Below are 24,397 nucleotides of genomic sequence, written 5' to 3' on the forward strand. Positions count from 1 at the left end.
TCTCTCTCTCTCTGTCTCTCTCTCTGTCTCTGTCTCTCTCTCTCTCTGTCTCTCTCTCTCTCTGTCTCTCTCTCTCATTTGGAAATGCATCTCTGCGCAGTGTTTCCTTGGCCCATCTTCTGTTTCCCTGGGGGCCAGAAATGATTTTTTCTAATTTAATTACCTTCTGGAGAGAGGGAGGGAATGCTTCTCAGGCCTCCTTGCCATTCTTTTCCTGGTGCATTCAGCACACACCAACTTTATTAAAAGGAAAACACCTTGAATGACTTTTCCCCCCAATATTTCCCTTCCTTTACTTTCAGGAACAAGTGAAGAACGCCTCCTGGGAGGTGTGTTCAGAGGCTCCCATGGGGAAAGGTCCTTTTTCAAATTGACTGCACCAACTGCCATGTTTCTCCTTTGACCTTTCATGGCTCCAGCAGGAGGTCTGCATGAGGTGGGGTAGGGCAGGTTTCTGAATGAATGATTTCATTAAGCCATTGAGGCCCCTCCCTCCCCCACAGATTGCTCCTGTATGTCTGAGGGGGGTGAAAATAGTTCACATTGACCCAGTGCTTTAAGGCTTGAGAAACATTTTATGTGATATTTGGCTTGGTCCTCCCCACAACCCTGTGAGGTAGGAACTATTACTATTGCCATTTTACAGATGAGGAAATTGAGGCTTAGACTTGCCTAGGGTCACACAACTCATAAGGTGGGATTAGAAGCCTAGTTCTGGCTCCAAATCCATCTGGGAGATCATGTCATCCACACTCCTTATTTTACAAGGAAACCTTTTAGGACAGAGAGGAAGGAGAAATCTGATGGGCCTTCAATGGCATCAAACTTGACTTCCAGGCCTACCTCGGTCCCATACTGGGTACCAGGGGTACCTTTTGAGGCCCTCAGCATTAGGCCATAATTTGCAAAAAGGGTTGTTTTGGGGGGAGGAACAGCTGTGCCCGAAACATCTTTGGGCATTGAAGAAGGATGAGGTTAGGCTTTGGAGGAGGTTAACGTTAATTAAAAACAACAACCTGCCCACAGACATCCATCTGCCCTGGCTAACCTTCGGGCTTCCCACAGCCAGCAGCATTCCAGCTGGAGCTGGGTTGTGCTCCTTCCCCCAGAGCAGGTTGGCCCCTTCTGTGGGTGAGGTCTTGACTTGGCTCTTTGGTTCTCCATGCCAGTAGTGGGAGAGGTCCGTGGATTCCCACCAGCAGCCCTTCAGGACCCACTGTGTGTAGGGTGTGACCAAAGAGAGGCAGCCCAATATGGCGGACAGCAGATGTTCAGGCTGGGAGTTAGAAGACCGTGGTTCAAGGCCAAAGTTCCCTACTGACTTATCTGGGTGACCTTGGATAAGTCAATCCAACAAGTATTCATTAGGCACCTACTGTATGCATTGTGCTCGGGATACAAGACAAAAATAAGACAGCTCCTCCCCTCCAGGAACTTACTTGCTACTTGAAGTTTGCAATATATACAGATTAGTCAGGCCAACATGAAGGCAAAATACATTTTATTTATTTTTATTCTTGTTTGTATTGCTTAGTTCCTATGTGAACTTGGCCTCTTGACTTCCCCCATCTCGGTTTCCCAACCTGCAAGATTAGGTTGGGCCTACATGGCCTCTGTATGGTCCTTTCCAGCTCTAAGCCTAGGACCCTGGGATTCTGTGATACTCCCATTTCTGGTGGGATTGGAGACTGGGAAAGACACATCCCCCAAGAGAGGGGTCTTGGAAGGCCTTCTGCAGAGAGCCAAGCCTTGAGAGGGTGGTGGAGGGGAGGGGAAGGCAGCATCTGCCTGAGCTTGAGCATCATGAAGGAGGTACAGAATCACCTCGCAGAGCCTTCATTTCATCTGTAAAAAGAGTAGATGGGACAAGCTGATTTCTAGTTCCTTCCAGTTTAGGGTCCAAAGAGGGCGAGTGTTTCGCCAGAGTCACATAGCCTGTCCCTTAGAACTGTGTACTCTGCCCAGCCATGCATCCTCCTCCTAGGCCTTGTCTTCTTTCCCATCACTCACTTAAGGAGCATTGAACATCAGGGGCTCCCCTTGGCACACTCCTCCCTCTGCCTGCCCTTGTTTCTAAATCTTTCTGTCAGCTGGGCTCTGGATGTGCTGCAGGGTTTAACAGAGGCCTCCGGAACAGGGAAGCGGCCAAGTTCTGAGAACCTGGGGCTTGCGTGTGTTAGTCATGGCGGATTTGCCCCATATGGGCAGAATAACATACAGCCTGCATCTGGTACCTTCCCTTTGGTCTGAATGAACCCTCTACTCTCCAAATTGGGAAAAAAAAAAACCAGTCTTACTCCCAGAGAAAGAAACAGGGGGATGATTTCCAAAATCTGCTTTGCCCTAGAGGGCAGAATGGGTAACAATTGGCGGAAATGGCAAACAGGCCCATTTAGGCTCAATGTTAGCAAAAACTTCTCAGTAATTCTGATGTGAAGGCCAGGAGGTGGTGAGGGCCAGCATTGGGAGTCTGCAACCCAAGGCCAGGTGCCCCTTGTTGGGCCTGTGGTACAGCTCCTTGAGACCCTCAGGGTCCTCCCTAACCTGAGATTCTGAGGGTCTGCTTCATCCTCCCTTCTTCTGCCACTCCCATAATGCATTAGTTCTCTTGAATTCATTCCTTTAGCTCTGGTTCAAGCAGGGAAGGACCTGATGACTCTGTGTTCTAAGTCTTCTTCTTAGAAAAGAATCCTAAATTTGGAATCTGGAAGATTTGGGTTCAAATTTGCCTCAGACACGAATTAGCAGTGTGACCTTGGTCAAATTATTTGACTTCTGAGGCCCAGTTTCCTCACCTTTGAAATTGAAGGGTGTGGTTTGAGCCCAATGGCTTCCAAAGTCCCTTCTGACTCTAAATCTATGATCCTGTCATGTAAACTGTGAGCCCTTTATTTTAATGAAAGGGATGTGCATGTCCATTGACTGGAACTCTTTGGTAGCGTCTTTCTAACTGGAAGAGGCATTCTGGTCATTTTCTAGCTTTACTATTAACACACTGTGTTACCTTGAGCAGGTCATGAGACCTCTGGGGCCCTTAGGTTTCTCATATGTAAAGTGAAGGCACTGACTAGTTGGCCTCTCCAATCCCTTCCAGGTCCACGGTTCTGTATCTTAGGTCACAGGATTTCCCAAGGGCAGAGATGCTGAAATGTCTAGTTCTGAGAGGTACAGTCAGCAAATGATGAAAGTTTGAGAAGGTCACCTTCAAACCTCGATTGGTCACCAGATCAGGGACTGTGGAGGGGAGGGTGGGAAGGACTAACAGTGACTGGGTCCATTCAACCCACCACGAAGGGTGTCCCCCTGCCCTTCCACTGCAGGCTTGGATTGTCTGGCTCAGACAAGACATTCTGTAGGCGTTCAGAGGATGGAGAGGTGTCTGTAGGCTGGGGTGGTCTGGAGGAAGGAGGGTAGTAGATGGGATTCATGACAAAGGGCTCATTCTGAACTGTGTGTGGAACTGTCTGTCCCCAGAGTGATGGAAACAGGGTGGGGAGGGGAAACCAACCCAGGTTCTGTCCATCTGCAAACCATTTAATGGAATCCAAAAGCTTTAGCTGTGATACAGTCAGGAGTCCAAGGGTAAACCATTCCCATTTTGGCTACTGTGTCCAGGACTGGGGCCAGGCAAGGGAGGCCACAACTGGGAAAGCGGATGAGACATGACAATAACAGTGCTGACTTGGGAGGCAGAGGACCTGAATTTAGACCCCCAGCTCTGCTTCTTGGTACCTGGGGAAGACTGTACATTTCAGCTTCCTTATGTTGCAGCAGTCATTGTGCGAATCAGATGAGATGGGTATGTGTGTGTGTGTGTGTGTGTGTGTGTGTGTGTGTGTGTTTTACAAACCCTGAAGTGGTATATAAATGTCAGCTATCATTAGGATGATTTTTTAAATGAGAGGCAATTGGACCAAATTATCTAACTTTAAATCACTCATCTTATACTTGCCCTAAAATATTTATTAAATTCCATGTGTCAGGTTTTGTTTAAGAAGGCAGTGTGTCTTGTGGGAAGATTTTCACTTCATAATCTCAAAACTGGGAAGGAATCCCACACTATCTAGCCCTGCCCATGCCTAAACAAAAAATCTCTACAAATGTGTGGACAGGTGACCCTTCAGCATCTGGTGGAGGAAGGCCAAAGACCAGCACCTCATATTGCCTCCTGAGCCAGCTAATGCAGTCCTCATGGTTCAAAAGGACCCTTTTCGGCCGGGCCCCATTGAGTCTCCCTGTGACTTCCCTCGGTCCCTCCCAGTCCTGCCTACTGCCCCAGGCAGAGCCAGACTTCTCCCTTCCAGCTCAGATTCTAATGACTTCTCCTTGTCCTCCCCATAGAAAAATGCAGATGCCTCCCTGATCTTTGCGTCAATCCAAGTTAGCTTTTAGATTCTTGTCCAAAATGTTGGAACTGGAAGAAACCATAGGAACCATTGTCTCCAAGCCCCTCGTTTTATAGATGAGGAAATTGAGGCTCAGAGATGATAAGTGGCTTGCTTTGGTTCATCCAGCAAATAAGTGTCTAAGTTGGAACCATCCCCCCCTCTAAATTCGAAAGTCAAATATTCCACACCAATCATTCTTAATCTGACCCATGAATGACGGTGGCACTTCCCGCTGGAGCAAGTTAGAGAGACCCAGCCTCAAGATGAGGCGGGGGGGCTGGCTGGCTGGCTGGAGGGATGGATGGGTTGGATGGATGGGTGGATTAATTCTCTACATTATCCATTTATATCTCTGGGCCTTCTTTTACTCCTCTGTAAAGTATGTGAATTGGAAGAGTTCAGCTTCAGGGGTCTTTCGAGCTCTGACATTCTGTTCTAAGATTTCTTCTAGTTCTAATCATATTCTGTGTTCCAAGATCCCCTTCATCTCCTGTGTTCCCTGTTGGAAGGTCCCTCCCAAGGCTGCTCTGTTGTCCTCTAGGATCCTGACTTCTGTAGTCTGACATCCTATGTTTGAAGGTCCCTCTCAGCTCTAATATTTTATGACAGTAACTATAGATCAAGTGAATAAGAAAGAAAAAGTCAGTTAAGAAATCTAACGTGACTTTCTTTATTTTCCTTCTGTCGTTGACCATAACGAAAGTCATATTTTTGATGCTTATTTCCCCAGAGGCATATTATTCCCCTGGATGGAAGGTAAGGGTCCTGTTGTCTGTATACAACCTATGGCCTTAGCTATGGTCTTGTTGCTAGCTTGATTACCTTGGAGGAGGAGGCAGTGTGGTGTGGTAGATCTGGATTCAAATCCTGGCCCTCTTTTCGAATAGCTTTGTGACTTTGGGCAAGTCATTGCATCTGCCTAGAGATCAGTTTCTTCATCTGTAAAATAAGGGTCTCATTTAGACAAGCTCTAGAGGTTCTCTGACCCTTCGTCTTTTTATCTGGAAAAGAGAATTAATCATCCCTGGCAGACTGAGTTTAAATTTAAGTCCCACCCTTGACATATACTAGATGTGTGCCCCTGGGTAAGTCTCTCAACTTTTGGTGCCTTAGTCTGCTTTGGTAGAAGCCATTTCCTTACACAGAACCCCCTTGGTCAGAACTACCCCTTGCAAAAGAAAAAAAAAATTCCCTCTCTCTTTCTCTGTCTCTCTCTGTCTCTGTCTCTCCTCACTCTCCCTCTCTCCCACTGTCGCTTTCTCACAAGGATGTTGAGGCTTGAATGAGATCATTGATGGAAAGCTGCTATGTCATCCTCGCTATTACTAAAATTTACTGCCTAGACACTCAATGTGAATTTTCCCCCCAGGCCTCCTTCATTTATTCTTTTTCTCTTTCTTGCTCCGATTATTCATTTTTCTCTTGTAATTTGCTTTCATCATTGTAGAGCCCTGGCCTTAGGAATTCGAGTTTAGAAAGCCTTGAGAGATCGGTAGTCCTGTTCTGTGTTGCAACCCTTCCCATGCCTCAGTCTGACTTCCAAGGCCAGAAGACAAAGTGTGTGTGTGTGTGTGTGTGTGTGTGTGTGTGTGTGTGTGTGTGTGTGTGTGTGTGTGTGTGTGTGTGTGTGTAAGAAGAGAGAAATGGAGAGGGGAGAGACAGAGAGAGAGAGAAAGGAGAGAGCAAGCCAGAGCCTTCTTTGTTGTAGGGGATGGGGGTCAGAGGGAAAGTGCCCTCCCAAGAGCCGCTAGTAGCTGAATCAGGGAAGCCAGATAAGGTTCAGTGATTGCTCAGAAGGGAAGTCCGACCACAAGGGAAGGGAAGTGAGTATGGGACAAAGGTTTCCCAGGCGTGGCTTGGGGGTGGAGTGGGTTGAGGGGTGAAGAGAGGAGTCTGTTGCCTCCAAATGGGAATCCTGACCAGAACTCATGAGCTGTGAGACTTCTCAGTGATCAGCCAGGCCAGCGCATACCTGAACAGCAGTGCCCACCAAGTATTCTTAAGGAGAATTCATCCAGAGTCCTGGAACACCTCTGGTGAAAGGAGGCTCCCTATCCCCTGTAGCAGCTCATTCCGAGTTGGGACAGCTTTTGGTTCTCAGGGTCTCGTCCTTGCTTCCCTGATCCAAACATGTGCCCAGAAGCTTGCTGGCTGTGGAACCCCAGCCTCCTCACCCTCCATACCTCTGGTGCTTCCTTTGGGAAGTAAGCTTAGTGATAAAGCCCTGCTGAACCCTAAAACGTGCTCCCTTGCTTTCAGCTGCCTTGCTGTACCTTCTACCCTTTCCTCTTAGTTCTGTTCTCTGTTCTCTTAGCAACATGTGTCTAATCCCTTTGCCCCAAACCACCCACCAGTTACCATGTAGCCCCCTAAGTCTTCACTTCTTGGGGAATCCAAGATCTTAGGGGTTAGATAGAGTAAAAAGGACTTCGGGTCTTAGGAGCAAAGTGACTTTCCCAGGGGCACCTGGCAGTATAGAGCAGAGCCGGGGTTTGAACCCAGCTTCAAGTTCTTTCTCCATGTCCCCACATTACCTCTTCCCAGTTCTTTAAATTGTTCTCTAACTGCAGGACTCACTGGTCTGGCTTTTCCTTATTCCTATTCCCCTCCCCGCCTTTCCAAGGGTAGGTGGAATTTCTTGATATCTTTTGTCCTGGCGACCTGGTCAGGGAGCAGCACGTTCCTCCTTGGCATTTGGGCCAGATCTCTGATAGTGCCTGGGACTGGACAGAACCAGGAATGGCCCATATTACAGCTGAGGAGACTCCAGAGTAGGCTTATTTCCCCTTCGGTCCACTGGGTTGTCCCTTTCCCCTTTGACCCCTGAAAGCATGATAGCTTGGCTTTGGGGCCAGTAATCTGAGGAGGTGCCTCTCGGGGCAGGTCCTGTGGGCAGGCTTGAAGATTTAAAGCTGAATGAGAGCCTAGAGATCAGGTAGTCCAGCGTCTCCATTTTATCCCTGAGGAAACCAAGGCGCGGAGACCTTGGTCTCTTGGGAAATAACCTAGTCACACGGCAGAACAGGTTTTGAACTCAGAGCCTCTGATTCCAAGTCCAGTCTTCTCAAAATCTGACCAGTCACTCCATGCCCTTTTTTTAATGAGTTAATTTACTTATTTTTAGTTTTCAGCATTCACTTACGGAAGTTTTAAGTTTTCTCCCCCTCCCCCCCAAGATGGCTTATACTCCGGTAGGGGCTCCACACATACATTCTGTTAAACCTGTGTTCACATCAGCCAGGCTGCATAGAAGAATTATAACGAATGGGAAAGACCATGAGAAAGAAGAAACAGAAAAGGGTCTGCTTCACTCTGACTCCATGGTTCTTTCCCTGAATGTGGTTGGCATTTCCCATCATCCTGGCATTGCTGAGAAGGGCCACGTCTATCAGTCAGTCATGGCACACTGTGGCTGTTGGTCAGTACCTGTTATGTGCCAAGCTCTCTTACCTGGACAAATCACGTGGTGTCTTGATCCACCCCCCAACAGTTATATAGTTAAACATTTTATTTTTGATGAATATATTTAATACAATAAATTTAATGAATATAAATGTTTTCTCTAAATTCTTTAAATATTTCATGTGTTTAGAGACATTTTAGTGGGAGTTTTCCCTTTTACATCAGAATTGCTTAATCCCACCTCATCTTTGTTGTTTCCTTCTTTCCAATGTAGTTTTGGTTTTTATTTTGTTAATTTTGTTGATTTCTCTGTTGGAGCAGAAACAATTTTTTTGGTGTGGCCGCGGTGGTGGGTGGGGACCATTGGCCTGACTTTGCTATGTGAGTTTGGACGGGTTGCTTTTCTTACTCCAAACTTGAGGTTTTTTTCCTGTTGAAGGAGTGGTTTGGACTAGAAGATTTCTGAGGTTCCTTCCAGCCCAGTTATTATGGACTAAGTAACCAAGAGTCTAGGTTCTAGGCTCTCATCTCTAACGTTCTAAGATCCCTTCAAGTGCAAACATTTTACTCTCTGTGTTCTATTTTCAAAGCGCTCTTTGAGGCCTGACATCCCATGTTCTCCCAGCTAACATCCTTCTGGGGTCCTTTCCAGCACTGACATCCTGTGTTCCACATTCAGAGGACTTTTGGACCCTTGATGTCCCTGTTCTCTGGGGTCTTTTGCAGCCCTGACATTCTCTGCTCTCTGTTCAGAGAGCTTTTCGGGCCCTGCCTCCCTCCCTAGAGGCTGGTTCTGTGTTCCCTCTGCAACACCAGGACCCCCTGACCCTGCCCCCTTCCTCCCCTCCTCCTGCCTGCCACAGGAAGGTGGCCATTTGTCTGGGGAAGGGCACCATCCTGCTCTATCTTTAGACTCCACTGCCCTGGCTCCCTTCCGACTCCTCTCCTCGCCCCTTCTTTCCTCTCCCATCCTGTCCGGCCTTCTCCACTTTGATTTGCGGGAGGAAGTTACCACTTGTCCGGTTGTCTCTTCCCTTTTGCTTCCCAAGTTCCCACAGGAACCTGGGAAGTGGGCTGTGGCCTGAGGTTAGAACGGAAGCTCCGTCCAGATAGTTTCGAGTGGACAATGCCCAAATGACGTCATTTCTACTTTTCTTTTTCACTTCAGATAAAGTTCTTGCCCACTTTCCTTCTTCAGGTGCCCCCCCAAACACACACTCATACACACACACTCACACACACAGACCCTATCCTGGAAAGTGCTTTGATATCCCTGAGTTGGTCTGTCTCTTTAATTTTTAATTACATCATTTCTTCCAGTCTTATTTGAGATTTTTCAAACCAGCTCCTCTGACTCCAGACCCAGCATGCCACCCACCCTGAACATGGCCAGCCCTCTGTGGCTATAACTTTGGGGATAAATCAGAGCACAGATTTTTTTTTTTACATCAGGATTTTATTGTATCATTATCAAAATACAATTTACAAAATGGAACAAGTAGGCAGCCACAGTGGTTAGAGCACTGGGCCTGGAATCGGGAGGACCCGAGTTTAAATCCAGCTTCAGATACTTACCAGTGGTGTGACCCTGGACAAGTCACTTCTTGTTTGCCTCAGTTTCCTAACCTACAAAATATCTGGAGAAGGAAATGGCAAACCATTCTAGCTAGTATCTTTGCCAAGAAAACCCCCAGTAGGGTCCCAAAGAGTCAGGCGTGACTGAAAGGACTGAACAGCGATGTATAAAAACTCCCATTTCTCTAGCACAACATGATATCTAAAGACCTTCCTCCAAATAACCTCATACTGTGGGTAGGGTGAGCATGGTTGTGTCATAAATGAAACTGAGGCCAAGAGGGGAGGTGGCTTGCCCAGGTTATACTCTATTGGATGTGTGATCTCCATTCAGGAGCTCCCCCTGCCATGATGGAGACGGACACCTAGGCCATCCTGCCCAGGCCCCTTGACTCCCGGTGGAGTTCTCTCTAATACCCTGTGGCCAGCTCTCTTTGGAAGCAGCTGGTTCTGTTTCTCTTCATACTAATCCCTCATAGGAACCAGATCTAGCACCAGAGAGGAGCTCAAAGTGCATCTAAGTAAACCCTCATTTTGCAGGTGAGATCCCATTGCCCAAGATACCACGATGTGTATCAAAGGTGAAGCCCAGAAGTAGGAAGTTGGAAGGGTCATCAGTGGATCTCCCACAAATCTCCACATCGACATCCCCAACTGTGGCCATCAGGCTTCTGCTTACAAGCACTCCGAGGGTGGACGGTGCACTAGTCCATCAGGCGGCTGCCCATTCTGTTTTCATCCTGGTGTCCGACCTCCGGGGCTGACACTCATGCCACCTTTTTCTCTCCTTTCCTCCAGCTGTATCTGCAGGCCCGCTTCACCTGGAAGGGAGCCCGCCTGCTCCGGCCCCTCCTACAGTTCACGCTGATCATGATGGCCTTCTACACTGGCTTGTCTCGTGTGTCCGACCACAAGCATCACCCTTCAGATGTCTTGGCAGGATTTGCACAGGGATCCCTGGTGGCCTTCTGTATAGTAAGTAGTATCTCCTATCATATCCTAGACACTTGACTAACACATGTTCATTGAATGAGTGAGTGAATGCTGCTTTTAGAATAACAAGAAGATGGGCTGGACCTATGGTTTCACTGATGGAGGGAATTCCCAAGTGAGGAAACTCCCTTCATCCATGTGCATTGACATCTTATGGATGTAGAATTTCATTGATCTAGAGAACTCCAAAGTGAGGAGCTCCCTTGGCCAATGCAGATAACATTAGTATAACTTGTCTTTATCTGGTGCTGTATGGTAACAACCATATTATAGCCATGATCTCACTAGGCTGTCTTTCCCATCCTATCCCAGACAGTCATCGAGAGGCCACCACACACGTCCTTTCTCTCCTTTCACCTTGGCAATCCCACTTCTTGCTTTGGGCTCAGTAGTAACATGAGTTCTAGGAAGGGCATGCCCACAGACAGCCTTTCTCCATCAACCCACCACCTCTGTGAATCGCCAGGCCCAACCCCATTCCACAGATGAGGGAGCTGAAGCCCAGGGACATGAAAGGTCTTGCCTACAGCTGTATCCCAAGTGGGATTTGAGCCTCGATCTTCCTGACTTGAGAGGCTGGCAGGCTTCAAGGCACACTCGGGCGTGGGGATGAAGCCTCCCCTTTAGTCTCTTAGCTTGGACCTGTTTTGATCCAGACCGAAGGAAACAGTCCCAGAAATGAGTTACCAGCAGCAGCCCTCTGTGATCAGCTGGGTCTCATGTCACTTCCTTCCCAAGGATGCCCCAGTTCCCTGTCTCAGTGCCTTCAGGTCATAGCCATTGCTGGCTGCTCCTGGTCCAGGCCTAGCCCTATGCCATCCCTTGCTCAGTGGGAGGCTGACTGTCTTTGCACTGCATTCCCTTAATTACCTTCTCTCACCCCCCACTTGCACAGTGGCAAAACGCAGACTGTCCTTGTTGGCATCCCAGATACCGACACAACCATGCTCACCCTACCCACTCATAGAAAGAGTGCTGGTGTTGAGTCCGAAAACCTGGGCCCCTTCTCCACTAGGCTTTTTGCCTCCTCACTCTGTGACCTTAAATATAATGTAGACTGAGGGTGATAATTCCAAGAGGAATGCTGACTCCCAGGTCTTGATGATTCACAAAACACTTTCCTCCCAATACCCTTGCAAGATGGGGAGTGAAACTGTTAATTATCCCCACTGGACAGATGGGGAAACTGAGTCTCCTAGGTGCAGTGGTATGGTCATTGACTGTTCTAGCAAGGACCTAGAATTGAGAGCTTCGAGGGCCTTGATGGTCAGCTAGCCCAACCCTGTCTTTTGGCAGGGGACGGGCAGAAGGTGATAGCTGCCTGCCTCTAAATCCGGGGTTTGCTCCATTCCTGCACAGTCACTTCCTCTCGCTGAGCCCCTGCTTCCTCGTCTTCCCGAGGGGCGGGATCCATCTTCACGCCTCTGCCTCCCAGGTGCTTAAGAGGATCTGTTAGAGCATGGATTTGCCCGGTATAAATATGTGTTGTTGTTTTGTTGTTGCTGCTGCCCTGGAGTAAAACCAGGGCTTGGCCAGAGTGTCCAGCTGGTCAGAGGTTTATTTTCAAGAGGGGAAATGAGGGCCCAGCCTTCCATCCTGTGCAGCTCTGGCTGGCTCCACAGGATGGGAGTGTGACCCAGGGTCAGGCCGGCTCTCTGCACTTGACTTGGTAAGGAGGAAAAAATAATCCTGACCATGGACCAGGGAGAGTGGAGCAGCACCCCCAGGTCATGGGGAAGGCACAGGTCTCCATAAGGGTGGGAGGCCCAAGAACTTGAACTTGGTTCTGCCATGGACCAGTTTGTGCCCTTGGGTGACTTGCAGCTCCTCTGGGCCTCAGTTTGCCTATAAAATGAGGGATTATCAGAGCGAGGCCTAGAGAAGACCCTAGGATAGAGAATGTCAGAACTGGGAGGGACATAGAACTCCCTAGAGAGGCCCTGAGGATGTAGAATGTCATGGCTGGAAGGCACTTTAGAGCAGAGAGTATTCTAGCTGTAAGAAGTGCTCTGCCAGCCCTTTCCTTTGGTGGAGGAAGGAGGGGGGCTTTCCAGACTCTAACAGGCAGCAGATCCAGTCTTAGAGCCAAAAGGGGGCTCTGTGGGTCCCACAGTCAGTAAATATCTGAGGCAGCATTTGAACCCAAGGTGAGTATGCTGCCCACTGTACCACACTGCAAGGAGGGAAAGGACTAACCTGCCACTGCCAAGGGAGGCAGCCTCCTTTGGTGGCCTGGAAGTGCAGGCTCGTGGGTCAGGGCATTTCTGGGAACTCTTAGAGCCTCCCCTGGCCTTGGGGCAGTTGGGAAAGTGAGTTGCTTCCAAGGCCCAGGAGCCTTGGTGGGGCAGGGTAGAACAATGGTGTCCTCTTTCCCCGTGGAGGTGGCTTGAGCCTTGTTCTGCAGGTCTGTGATGGGTGGAGTCTGATTTCCTCATCTGTCTATTATTCATTTCTCACTCTCTATCTCTCTGTTTTTGTCTCTCCCTCTCTCTCTCTCTCCTCTCTCCCTCTCTGTGTCTGTCTCTCTCTCTCTCTGTTATTCTCTCTCCCACCTTCCCTCTCTCTCTGGCAGAGGTGAGACAGCCAGAGCAGAATTCACTCAGGTGCACATACACACATACACCCACATACACTCACACTTTGCAGGGCATTTCGCCCCACTCCCACAGCAGCCCAAGGGCTCACATGAGGGCATGGCCCTTGCTCCATTTCCTGTCTGGTGACACAGAGCTAGGTCTGCTTGTCCCTGGCCCCTTTAGCAGATGGGAAGCTGTCAGGACAGTCCGGGAGAGGTTGGGGCAGGGGGGAGCCTCATTGCCTCAGGCTGGCCCCCCACTGCCTAGGAAGCAGCTGCCCACGACATTGTTCCTCGTCCAGTGCTCGCGGCTCTCCGGCTCTAGAGTGTACTCCTTTGTGTGCTAAGGTTCCCTTCCAATATTGGGAAGGCCGTTGGCATCCATGATCTCTACCCAGGGAAGAGAGACAGGGAGGAATCCACTGAAGAAGGAATTCATTGGAGGGGCAGCTACATGATGCACTGGATAGAGCATTGACCCTGAAGCCAGGAGGACCTGAGTTCAAATATGGCCTCAGACCAGACATTTGACACTAGCTATGTGACCCTCACTTAATCCCGATTGCCTCAAAAGAAAGAAAGAATTCCTTGGACTCAAGGACTGGGAGGGGCCTGAGAACAGGGGATGGCAGGGCTGGGAGGGACCTGAGAACAGGGGATGTCAGGGCTGGGAGGGGCCTGAGAACAGGGGATGGCAGGGCTGGGAGGGGCCTGAGAACAGGGGATGGCAGGGTTGGGAGGGACCAGTCTAGTCTCCTTTTACATTTGTGGAAACTGTTTCACACAAATATGAATCCAGTCTTCAGCCTCTTGCCCAGCCCAGACTGTACCATACCATGCTGTCTCCCAGATGCCTCCCAATCTTCAGAAAAGAGGGAGGCCAAGCCTACTGGCTAAATCCCAACACTCAAAAGCTTCTGAAGGAAGACCCTTTATTGAGGTCAAAAAGTAATGATAGTAATTGGATGGCTCCCATTCAGCTGAGTGGAGGAAGCTGGCAAGCAGGGTTTTTGAGTTCCTTTACCCTACAGACGGCCAGAAGGGCGGCCAGATTCCCAGGCAGTGGCCGTTTTCCAGACAAACATCCAGAAACATATTTGTGGGAGGCTCTGGCCCTCAAGAAAACGCCTTTTTAGGTCATTATAAAGACAATAGAGCATTGTAGTTGGGGTGGGGGAGTTGAGGCCAAGTGCTGGTCTCTTGACAAGTTGAGATGGGCTCTTTAGAAAGGCTTCCTGTCGATCCACATCAAACTCGCTTCCATTCCATACACGTTTATAAAGCACTATTATGGGCCAGACCCTAGACTCAGCAGAATGATGCACCTCTTCAGGAGACCACCATCCAGTCAAGCTCAGGGTTATTCACGTCTTTCCTAAACCGTGGCACCCAGGACACCAAGTGCTACAGAGGGGGTCTGACGTGGTATAGTAAGAAGCAGACCCATCACCTCCCTTGGTTTGAGCCAGAGGGGGAATAACTTCTTTGACTCTGTCCAGCAGCTCATTGCTTGAGCCTGGTGTCCCTCAGTCTCTCCCATTTCTCCTTCACACAGACGGCTCCCTAGGGACAGCTCTCCCCCATGTAGGACTTGGGCAGTTGTTTTTTTTTTTAACCTAACTGTAGAGGACTTTACATCAGTCTCAGGGAAAGTCCATCTCATTCTCGACTGTAGGGAACTTCTAAGAATTAAGAAATCAATCACCTCCTGCCTCACACCTTAGACAGCTGTAAAAAGCAGACATCCCTCAGACATTCCTCATCTGCGCAGGGCCCTGGCCCCATAATTCTGGGCAAGCTGGGCATCCCCTTTAGAAGCACTTAGGATCTCTCTAATTCCCTAAAAAGGTGGGCGCTCTCAGACTTATGGCTAGTCCTCTAATTTTTCTGTGCCTTAGTATCCTCATCTGTAAAATGGGGGTTTGACCTTCATTTTCAATTATCTTGCACAGAAATTTAGTGTTTCTGTCAGTTATGAATGTTATTAATAAGCCTGATTTTGAGAAGGACTCCTCAGCAGCCTGCCAAAGAAGGGACCATGACATAAAGCTCAAGAACCCCTGAGCTAACATGGGCATGTGTTCTATGATTTCTTTTACCTCTGACATTCTAGGTCTCAAGGTTCTATGTTCTAAGATCTTCTAGCTTTAAAATTCTCTGTTCTGTGTTGTAACATTTCATGGTCTAAGGCAGGGATTCCTGAGCCTTGGGGTGTTCTGGGTCCCTTGGGCAGTCAGTCTACTAAGGGACCCGTTCTCAAAATCCCATTTTTAAACATATACAATAAAACTCCCAGGATTACAGATGAAAGCAATCATACTGAAATACAGTTATCCCAAAAGTAAAAAGGGCATGTTACTGGAACCAGCACCAAGGTCATTTCCCCCTTAGATTCCATGAGACCCTCAGTTCTAGAGAGGCAAGTTAGGTTTGATGTGAGGGGAGACTTGCTACAGTTAAGAGTGATGCCCAGTGGGTTTAAGTTCACTGGATCTCAGGCCAAGGCTAGATGACCGCTTTCTGGAGATGCTGTCTCTACTTGGCTCCCCTATACATCCTTCCAACTGCAATTTTCCTAGCTCTGATATTCAAGGCTTGGTTCTGATTTTTCTCAAAAGACAGCAAAGTCTTTGCTTCTAGAAACTTCCCAGCCACAAATTATCTTGCATTTGCTTGGCTTATATTTCATATTTATTTATATGTGTGTATGTTCCCCTCCAATAGAAAGTAAGCTCCTTGAGGGCAGGGCTGGTTTCATTTCTGTCTTTTTACCCCCAGAGCCTAGCACAGTGCCCCCCAGCATAGCAATAAATGCTTTTTGACTGATTGACCGATCAAGTGTAAGCTCCTTGAGAGCAAAGGCTGAGTTACTTTTCTGTCTGTATCTCCATCCTTGACCACAGTGTCTGACGGCATATGGTTGGTGCTTGATAGAGATTTACTGATGGATTGTTGAGTCAGCTTCCTTTTAGAGGGAGATCTCAAGCCCTCTTCCTATTCCTGTTTTCCATCCTCCCCAATGATAGAGGCCCAGCCTTTGCCCTGATGGTGCTTCTGGCATGTCTGTCCATGTCATGAGGTGGTAGATAGCAGAAGGACAGGGACTCTCCCATGTGCTTACCCAACCCATTCAGTGTTCTCTGGCCTTGGCCACATGCCCGATGCCATTAAAGCTGTCAAGGCCCGTGACTGGGAGATGGGGTAAACCCTACATTGAGCTTTTTCGCTTAGACACCTCTGACAGGGCTTTTTTTTCTGTCTAGTCAGACAGTTGCAGGAAAGTGACTCAAATGACTTTCCATACACACAGACACACTCTGTACAAAGAGCTTTCTTCTACCATGACTCAGGAGAAAACCAGCCAGGAGCCCTTTACTGGATTGCAGCAGAGTGGTTGGAGCATTAGTTTGGAAGACCCTGAGTTCAAGTCTCTGCCTCGACACTGTGTGATCTTGGGACAGTTATTTTCCTTTTCTGGGCTTCCCATTTTCTTGACTATACAAGAAGGAAAGCCTTTGAATTCCCTTCCAACCCTGAAATTCTGGGATTCTGACAGAAGGTTCCCTGAAGATTTTAGTCAGTTGGTCACTTAACTCTTGCTAAGGGCTGCAGTTACAAAAAAAGGCCACATGCAACGTGACTCCCACCCCCCAGTGAAGGAGTTGACTTCCTAGTAAGGGAGACGATGCCATGCACACACAAAATCTGTACAGGATCCATGTGGTGAGGTGCAGTGTTCCAGATCAATACAGCAGGATGGGCTTTGTCCAGCACAGGCATTTATCACAGGCTAAACGTGACCAGTACAATTTGTCCTGTAACAAATATATAAGAGCCCCAGGCTCGAAGGACATGGGCGCGTAACAGAAGTTGAGCTCCAGGCCTTGTAAACCTCCTTATTTTATCTCTGATGGAAAGGGCAGCGATTCCAAGAATAGTACGGCTTGAAACCCAGTACCTCGGATTGTGTTTCACGCAGATTTTTTTTTTTGGACAATGATTTAAAATGTGTTTTTGTTTGTTTTTTTAATTGTCATAGTTCATAGGATGTTGAAACTGGGAGGGATATTAATACAAATAATATCAGAACAGAGAACACAGAAAGTCAGAGAAGGGAGGAGTCCCAGAATCTAGAACATGCATTGTGGTCATTTGGTTCATTTTCTCATTTCCAGATCCAAGGGGATCTGCCAGATGGGATTTGTAAGGGTGGGATAGCCTAACAGAAAAGTCAGAGCTCCTTCGTTTTTGTGGGACATTCCCGACGCCTTCAAGTTTTCTTTATGGGTGGAGAGCGCCTTCTCCAGGAAGTGGCTCCAGTCCAAGTGGTGAAGTTTTTATTTTCACTGCTTTTCTTGTGTCCCCCCTCAACCCCCACTCCCCATTCAAGCATAAGCCTTAGGCCTCTTTAACGGAGTGTTTAAACCCTTCCAAGATTGTGTTTCATGAATCCTCAAAGTGTTTATGTAACCTCAAGCCAGCCTGAGAGAGAGAGGAGAGAGACAGATGGAGAAATACAGTTTAGAAAAGGAGATTTGGATCTTTACACTCTGTGTGTGTGTGTGTGTGTGTGTGTGTATGTGAGGGGGGGAAGGAGGGAGGGAGAGAGAGGAGGGGGGAGGGAGAGAATGACAAGTGTGCAGGATGGACTATTAGGGACTGGGACTGGATACGGGGAGACTGGTTAGGAGTCTGTCATGATAACCAGGCAGCCGTCGAGTTGGGAGCTAGACACTGTCATTTTAGTCTTCATCAGTACTTCCCCAAAGACTAAATATCAAAGTTGAAATCCTCCAAATAATAATCTAAAATGTGGTTTTCTAGGAGGATTCATGGGATGGTAGAAAGGGCATTGGACTGATAATCATGGTCAGGGATGTTTTGAGGCAGTAATCAAGAGCTGACTGTTCAATTTTCATTCATATTTATTATATATTATACTCTTCTGTGTGTTACACCTCTGAAATTGCTAAAAATCAGGGTTTGATTTGTTGTTTTGCCAGTTGTCTAGACTTAAAGTGATAGAGAAAATATTAATAACACTGACTAAATTTAAAAATGCATGCGCATGTTTTGGGGAGCGGCAAGGGGGGAGCTGATTGTTAAACATTTACCAGCCCACATGTTGTCACAGTGGACCTGTCTGGAGCCCTTAAGGCAGTGAAGCACTTTTATCCAGTATCTCATCCGATCCTAATAACAGCCCTATAAGATGAAGAAATGGACCCTAAGAGTTAAGTAACTTTTCCATGATCCCATTATCTAGTACATGACTTTTTCTATGAGGAAGCAGAGGCCGAGAAGAGCCATATGGCTTGTCCGTGGTCATGTGGTTGGTAAATGAGGGAAGTGGAATTTGAGCCCCAGTTTTTTCTGACTCTTAAGACCAGGATTCCATCTGCTGTACTGCGCTGAATCTTAAGAGTCAGGAGAATTGTGTGCACATCTCTGGACCCTTGATCCCTTCATCTGTAAAAGGGCACAAAGGACTTGGGTTCTGGGTTTGAAGACCACCTTGGGTACCTCTATGGCTCCTACCTGTGCCTCGGGGTCATCAGCTGTGGGGGTGGGGGCTCAGACTCGACCAGCCCCTTGTGCCCATCCTCACTCAAGTTCCATGGTCTCATAATCCCACATCCTGAGCTTGTTGTAAAGATCTTATGTCATCGATGATGCCATGGAACAGTTGTTTGATTCTGGGCAGGTCCCTTCCCTTCTGGGCCTCAGCTATAGAGATAAGATGGGGTAGTCCCCAGGACCCTTAGGAAACAACAAAGTCCTGTGACCATGGTGATGCTGTTTTTGTGGGAAGCCCTTTGATGGTTTTGGAGCTAGGAAAATCCCAGGACAAGACTGGCTCCCTTGGTTTTTGTGGGGCTCGGTGTGGTCCTGGAGAAGGACTGGCCTTGAGAGTTAGGAAGCCAAGATGTGAGTTCAGTTTTGGCCACACTTACTGGAGAATTACTCTACCAACCTGCTGGCTTGTGGGTAATGGACTGATGGCAGCAAGAAAGCAGTTAGGAACTATGACAGTAGTCAGGTGAGAAGTAACGAAGATGCATCCAGGCTGGTCACTGATTGTCCCTTTCAAACAGGCCCTGAGTGGAGAGGATGTTTTTTGGAGAATGTGGATGTGGAAGAGAAATGAGGAGTTTTATTCTACTTTACCAGAAAGGACAGAACTAACAGCAATTGAGGGGGTGGGGGCCAAGGCTCATTTCTGCCCAGAACAGGGGAAAGCTTCTGAAGGATAAGAGCTGTTCCAAAGTAGAATGGCCTTCCTCATAAGGTAGCGAGGTCACCATCACTAAAAGTATTCAGGAAGAAACGGAATCAACAAGCATTTCATTAAGTGCCTACTGAGTGTTGGGTACTGTGGGGCACTAACAGTACCACTACAAATGTTGCCTAGGGCATTGATTGCTTGGATGCGTCCTAAAGTTTTCTTTCTTCTCTGTGTTTGTTTCTAGGTCTTCTTTGTGTCAGACCTCTTCAAAACCAAGACAACTCTCTCCCTGCCTCCCCCTCCCATCCGAAAGGACATCCTCTCCTCTGTGGACATCATAGACAGAAACAATCACCACAATATGGTGTAGGCCTCTTGGCTTCCCCGGAGAGTTTTGCAAATGGACTGCTGACAGCACCCACCCTGCTGCTGCTCTCAAATCTCATCAGACAGTAGAATGTAGGGGAAAACTGTTTTTTGCCCGCCCGATCTTTTTAAAAGAAAACAAAATCTTACTCTGTGGCCTTGTGAGATTGGTTGTGGTTCAACCAGATGGAGACACCAGTGCAAACGGACACGTAACTGAATTCTAGGCGCACAGTTGGCCCCAGGTGTTCATGTTGTAGTGAACGCTGGCTTGTTCACAGGTGAACACTGAGCTGGGTTTGTAGAGAGGCGCCACCCTCGGCGATTCAGCGCCCATCGGACAAGCCACTTCCGATTGTAGCCCTCTAGGAGGCAAAGACAGCACTGAGCTGAGCTTTGTGGCTAGTGATCTCTGCAGCTGCCTCTGCCCGTTTTCTCTGGCCTCCCGCTCTGGGGCGCTTGGTTCCCTGCTGTGTGACTCTGGTGCCGGGAGTACCCCCAGTCACAAGGGTAGTTGGTCCAGCTGCCCAGAAGGAGCTGTCCGGTTGGGACTAGTACCTTACTTACCACTTTGCCCTCATTCCAGCCAGTGACCGAAGTTAGCTCGCTTTTAGCCACTAGGATACTCTTTTGGACAACTGACTTACAGACAGCACAAGGGTGAAAAGAGCAGAGGGGGGCAACGTCCTTCTGCCCTCACCCCTTACCTTTGAATGCGGCAGCCTCAGAGTGGTCAGGGGATGACCACAGAGGTTGATGTGCACTTGCGTTTGGCTAAGTCAGATGCATTCTAGATGAAGTGAGGCGTTTGTTCCCCCCTCACCCCAAAAAAGAAGTAAAATTGGTGCATTTTGTCATTTTCCCATGAGCCACATAATCTTAGACAAGTCCAGGGTCAGGGCTGGATTCTGCCCTGAAGGAAATCTTTAACCTTCTCTTAAAAGTACAACGGGATGGGGGGTAGGGGGAGGTGGGATGTAAAGAACACCTGACCCACAGCCAGAGGTTGTCCTGCACCTCTAAAGGCGCCTCCTTCTGGGGCTCCTGAGCCCTGGGGGCCCTCTTAGGCATCTTCTTGAGTTGTGTGAAGCACTATGGATTTGGGATGGAGTCCCAGGAGCTGAGGATTCAGTGGGTTTCTGTACACTCTGCAGGGCAGAATGCAGGCCCACTAGAACTCCTTAGCAGTTTCATTTCCTCATCCTCTATCCGGAAGGCCCGACAAGTTAGGTTTTCTTAGAGGCAGTAGGTAGCAATCCAATGACTTGGCTTTCCCAGGAAAGGAAAAAAGGGATTTAAAAACCACCACCACCACATTTCTAGATCTTGGTGAAGACCTTGCAAAGGGCTTAGCATCTAAGGGGTCATATAAAACCAAACGGATTGACCATCAACACATTCATCTTCAAGAATCCGTCCTACCATTTCAACTATAACAAGCTATGATTTTTATATATAAATATATTATAAATAATGTATAAAACATTAAAAATTAACTATGTAAAATATTATTTCTGAAACAATTTTAGATATATCCACTATGATTATCAACGGTGTCTCGACCTGTGTTATTTACATTGTGCTGTTTGAAAAAGCATTGAGTTACTTTTTGTTTTTTTCATCTAGTCAACTAAAAAAAGTTTGTAGCTCTGTAGGAGTCGTCAGGAAGTGAAGAAAAGATAGCGACAGCTAGAGATGGTTGTATAAAAAAAAGGTGAAATTGTCTGTATTTTTGTAATGTTGACATTTGTAAAGAAAAAGATTATTCAGAGACTTTTGTAGAGTACAAGAACACAAAAGTTTGTATCCACAAAACAATGGCTGTATAAATGTGCTTTTGAAATAAAAGCTCATAACATGACTAATTACCCTGTGACCGTTCTGGATTTCTTGTGGGGATGGTGGGGATTCCCAGCCCAAATTTAAGGGCCTTGGACACTGCACTCTGGACTCCACTAGCTCTCATTTAGGTTCCCCAAATCCAATCAGTTACCATACTCTGTTTCTGCTTTTGTTACATCTCCCTCTGATAGAGCCAGCACCCTCACTCCTGGACTACTGGGTCGAACCTTTCTGCTCTCCTCATTCACTCCATCAGCCACCCAGCTATGCAAAGGATCTTTCTAAATACTGTGTCTGATCATGCCACTCCTTGTCACTCAACTCCGATGGCTTCAGGACCAAATTATAAGGCCAGCTTGCCTTCCCAGTCTTTCTCTAGTTGACTCCCTTCAAGGACCGTTGAACCAATGACTCCTACCTCCTAGCTGGTCTTCATACAGAAACAAAGTGGGTCCCTGTGCTCAAGAAGCTTACATTCCAAGGGAGGGAGACCACCCATCTAAGGGAGTGATGGCCAAGGTTATGTAGGTTTGGGAAGTCAAAGGATGGTGGATGGGTCCAGAAGGATGTAGACTGACACTGCCTTTCTTGGGGCCAGGGATATGGGTGCATTGGTGTGTTTAGGGTTCTCCAGTGGGGCAAAAAGGTCGGTAGTCCTGAGTCTCACGTTCTACAAATATAAAAGGAAGGGGTTTTAATTAGATGACCCTTAAGGTCCCTTCTGTCTTTTAAATTATTATTCAGTTGTGTTCAACTTATACACACACACACACACACACACACACACACACACATGCAATTGCAACTCAGAAGCTGGTTACCTTGCCTATCCCTAGTCTTGACTTCGGGAAACGCACTTCATGGCAAAAGAGAAGATTAATGAGAACGTGTACACGGGGTGCTATTTGGGGTCAGAGGAAGGAAAGATTATTGTTCTCACCCATTGTGCAATCTCCCCATCACGCCTCTGAGTCATGGTAATAACCAGCCACTCTTCCTCAGCTGAATTGAGTTCCCTGTGCATTTCCACTAGGCGATGAGTTCATTCCTGCATTCAACAAACGTTTATGTAGTGCTGACTGTGTGCCAGGCTTGGTGCTCAGTGCTGGGGGTACAAAGATAAAAGTGAAATCGTCTCTGCCTGTCCTCAAGGAGCTTCTGTTCTGCTTGTGTAAAACAACACAACATGTAGAATTTATTACATAGGCCTCCTTTTTAAAAAATCTTTCTTTTGCTTTTTTTTTGGAGGGGGGAAGGTAGGGCTTAGGGTTAAGTGACTTGCCCAAGGTCACATGGCTAGTTTTTGTGTTAAGTGTCTGAGGCTGGATTTGGACTCAGGTCCTCCTGACTCTAGGGCCGGTGCTCTATTCACTGCACCACCTAGCTGCCCCGATATAGGCTTTCTTGAAATCGAAATTTGTTTGCTATATATTTTGAAACCTCTGTGACATTCTGCTGTGCACATGATGTGCCTTTTTTCTTTTCTATTTATTTCAGTACTTAAGTGTATAATGTTTCTTTTTCTTTTCTCATTGTGTATTGGTTTTAATCATTTTTAAAAAATGAAAAAAAAAAAAACAGCATGGATGCATAGCAGTAAATAGGCACCAGGAAGGTATAAGTTAATGAGGAGAGGAGAGTGGGAGCAGTGGCTAGAAAAGGCCTCAAGTAGTAGGGGGCCCTTGAGCTACACTTTGAATAAAGTAAGTGATTCTAAGAGGCAGAGGGGAGGAGGGAGTTCATTCCAAGATTAGGAGAAAGCCTGTCCCTTTCTCTAAGGAACCTGGAACCCCATATTAGCTTCAATCATTTCCATCCCTCAGCGATCCCTTTGTTCAATCTTCTTTCAGACAAGCTTGACTCTTTGTGACCCCATTTGGAGTTTTCTTGGCAGAGATACTGGAGGGGTTAGCCATTTCCTTCTCTAGCTCATTTTACAGATGAGGAAACAGGCAAACAGGGTGAGGTGACTTGTCTAGGGTCATACAGCTAGTAAGTGTCTGAGGCTGGATTTGAACTCAGCAAGATGAGTCTTCCTGACTCTAGGCAGGTGCTTGCTCTATCCACTGAACCACCCCTCCTTTGAGATTGCTACCTTCACAGTGCCAGCATTTCTAGAGACAGATTCACAATGAGGTTACAATCTATTTACGTTGAGAGTGAGAGGAAGCTACATTCTATGAGGGTAGGTCAACTGAGTGTAGAGGAGAGAGCCTTGAGAATCGAAGAAAACTGGGGTGAAATCTGACCTCTAACACTTATTAGCTGTGTGACCTGAGCAAGACATTTAAGCTCTGTTTTTTTTTTTTCCTGTAAAATGAAGGTGAGTTATCTTCAATGTCCACTATGCTCTGTTCCAGTACTAGAACCCTAAAAATTCCAAGAACAGAGGATTTTCCATTCGTGTATGCCAATGGCCTGCAACACATTGCAAACAAGACCAATGACAACAGAAACAATATGTCATCAGAGACATGTGTGATCGAAAAAGAAGATGGACCGGTCATGCGTTAAGCACTACCCTTGAGATGTCAGAAGTCTAGGAATTCACGCTCAATTCTGAGCATGTTGAATGGCCCCCATGTTGTAGTGAATATACAGGGAGATGTGCACAAAGCTTGCACAGGGTGGGCAGGATGGGTGGATTGATATTTGCATCGATGAAGGCAAAATTTGTATTGATGAGGTTCTTGAGTTGGTATCTATAACCAACTAAAATTGGTGGTAGGTGGTACAGTGGATAGAGCATTGGAATCAGGATGACTGAGTTCAAATCTGGTCTCAGACATTTATTAGCTATGTAACCCTGGGAAAGTCACTTTCCCACTCTTTGCCTCAGTTTCCTCATCTGTAAGGTGGTGATAATAGCATTTACTAGGGGTCAGGCACTGTGCTAAGCAATGGAGATGCGGAAAGAGGCAAAAGACAGTTCCTGCCCTTGAGGAGTTCACAAGCAAGCAGATACACATAAGCAAGCAGATATACACAAGCAAGCAGACAGACACAAGCAAGCAGACAGACACAAGCAAG

At 47.3% G+C, this 24,397-nt stretch overlaps 1 protein-coding gene across 1 annotated transcript in view; it reads left to right on the top strand.

Annotated features, from left to right (window-relative positions):
* LOC138165308 (phospholipid phosphatase 3) overlaps positions 1–21,390 on the top strand; it is an 82,150-nt gene extending 60,760 nt beyond the window's left edge. Inside the window, exons 5-6 of the mRNA XM_069093491.1 lie at positions 10,164–10,340; positions 19,404–21,390. Coding sequence (XP_068949592.1) covers positions 10,164–10,340; positions 19,404–19,529 — 303 coding nt within the window. The 3' untranslated portion in view covers positions 19,530–21,390. The remainder of the gene's footprint in view (positions 1–10,163; positions 10,341–19,403) is intronic.
* Positions 21,391–24,397: the final 3,007 nt, after the last annotated feature.

The sequence above is a fragment of the Petaurus breviceps genome, unplaced genomic scaffold (genome assembly GCF_028583685.1).
Source record: "Petaurus breviceps papuanus isolate PSGF00001 unplaced genomic scaffold, PetGlider_PUasm1.0 208, whole genome shotgun sequence".
NCBI lineage: Eukaryota > Metazoa > Chordata > Mammalia > Diprotodontia > Petauridae > Petaurus > Petaurus breviceps.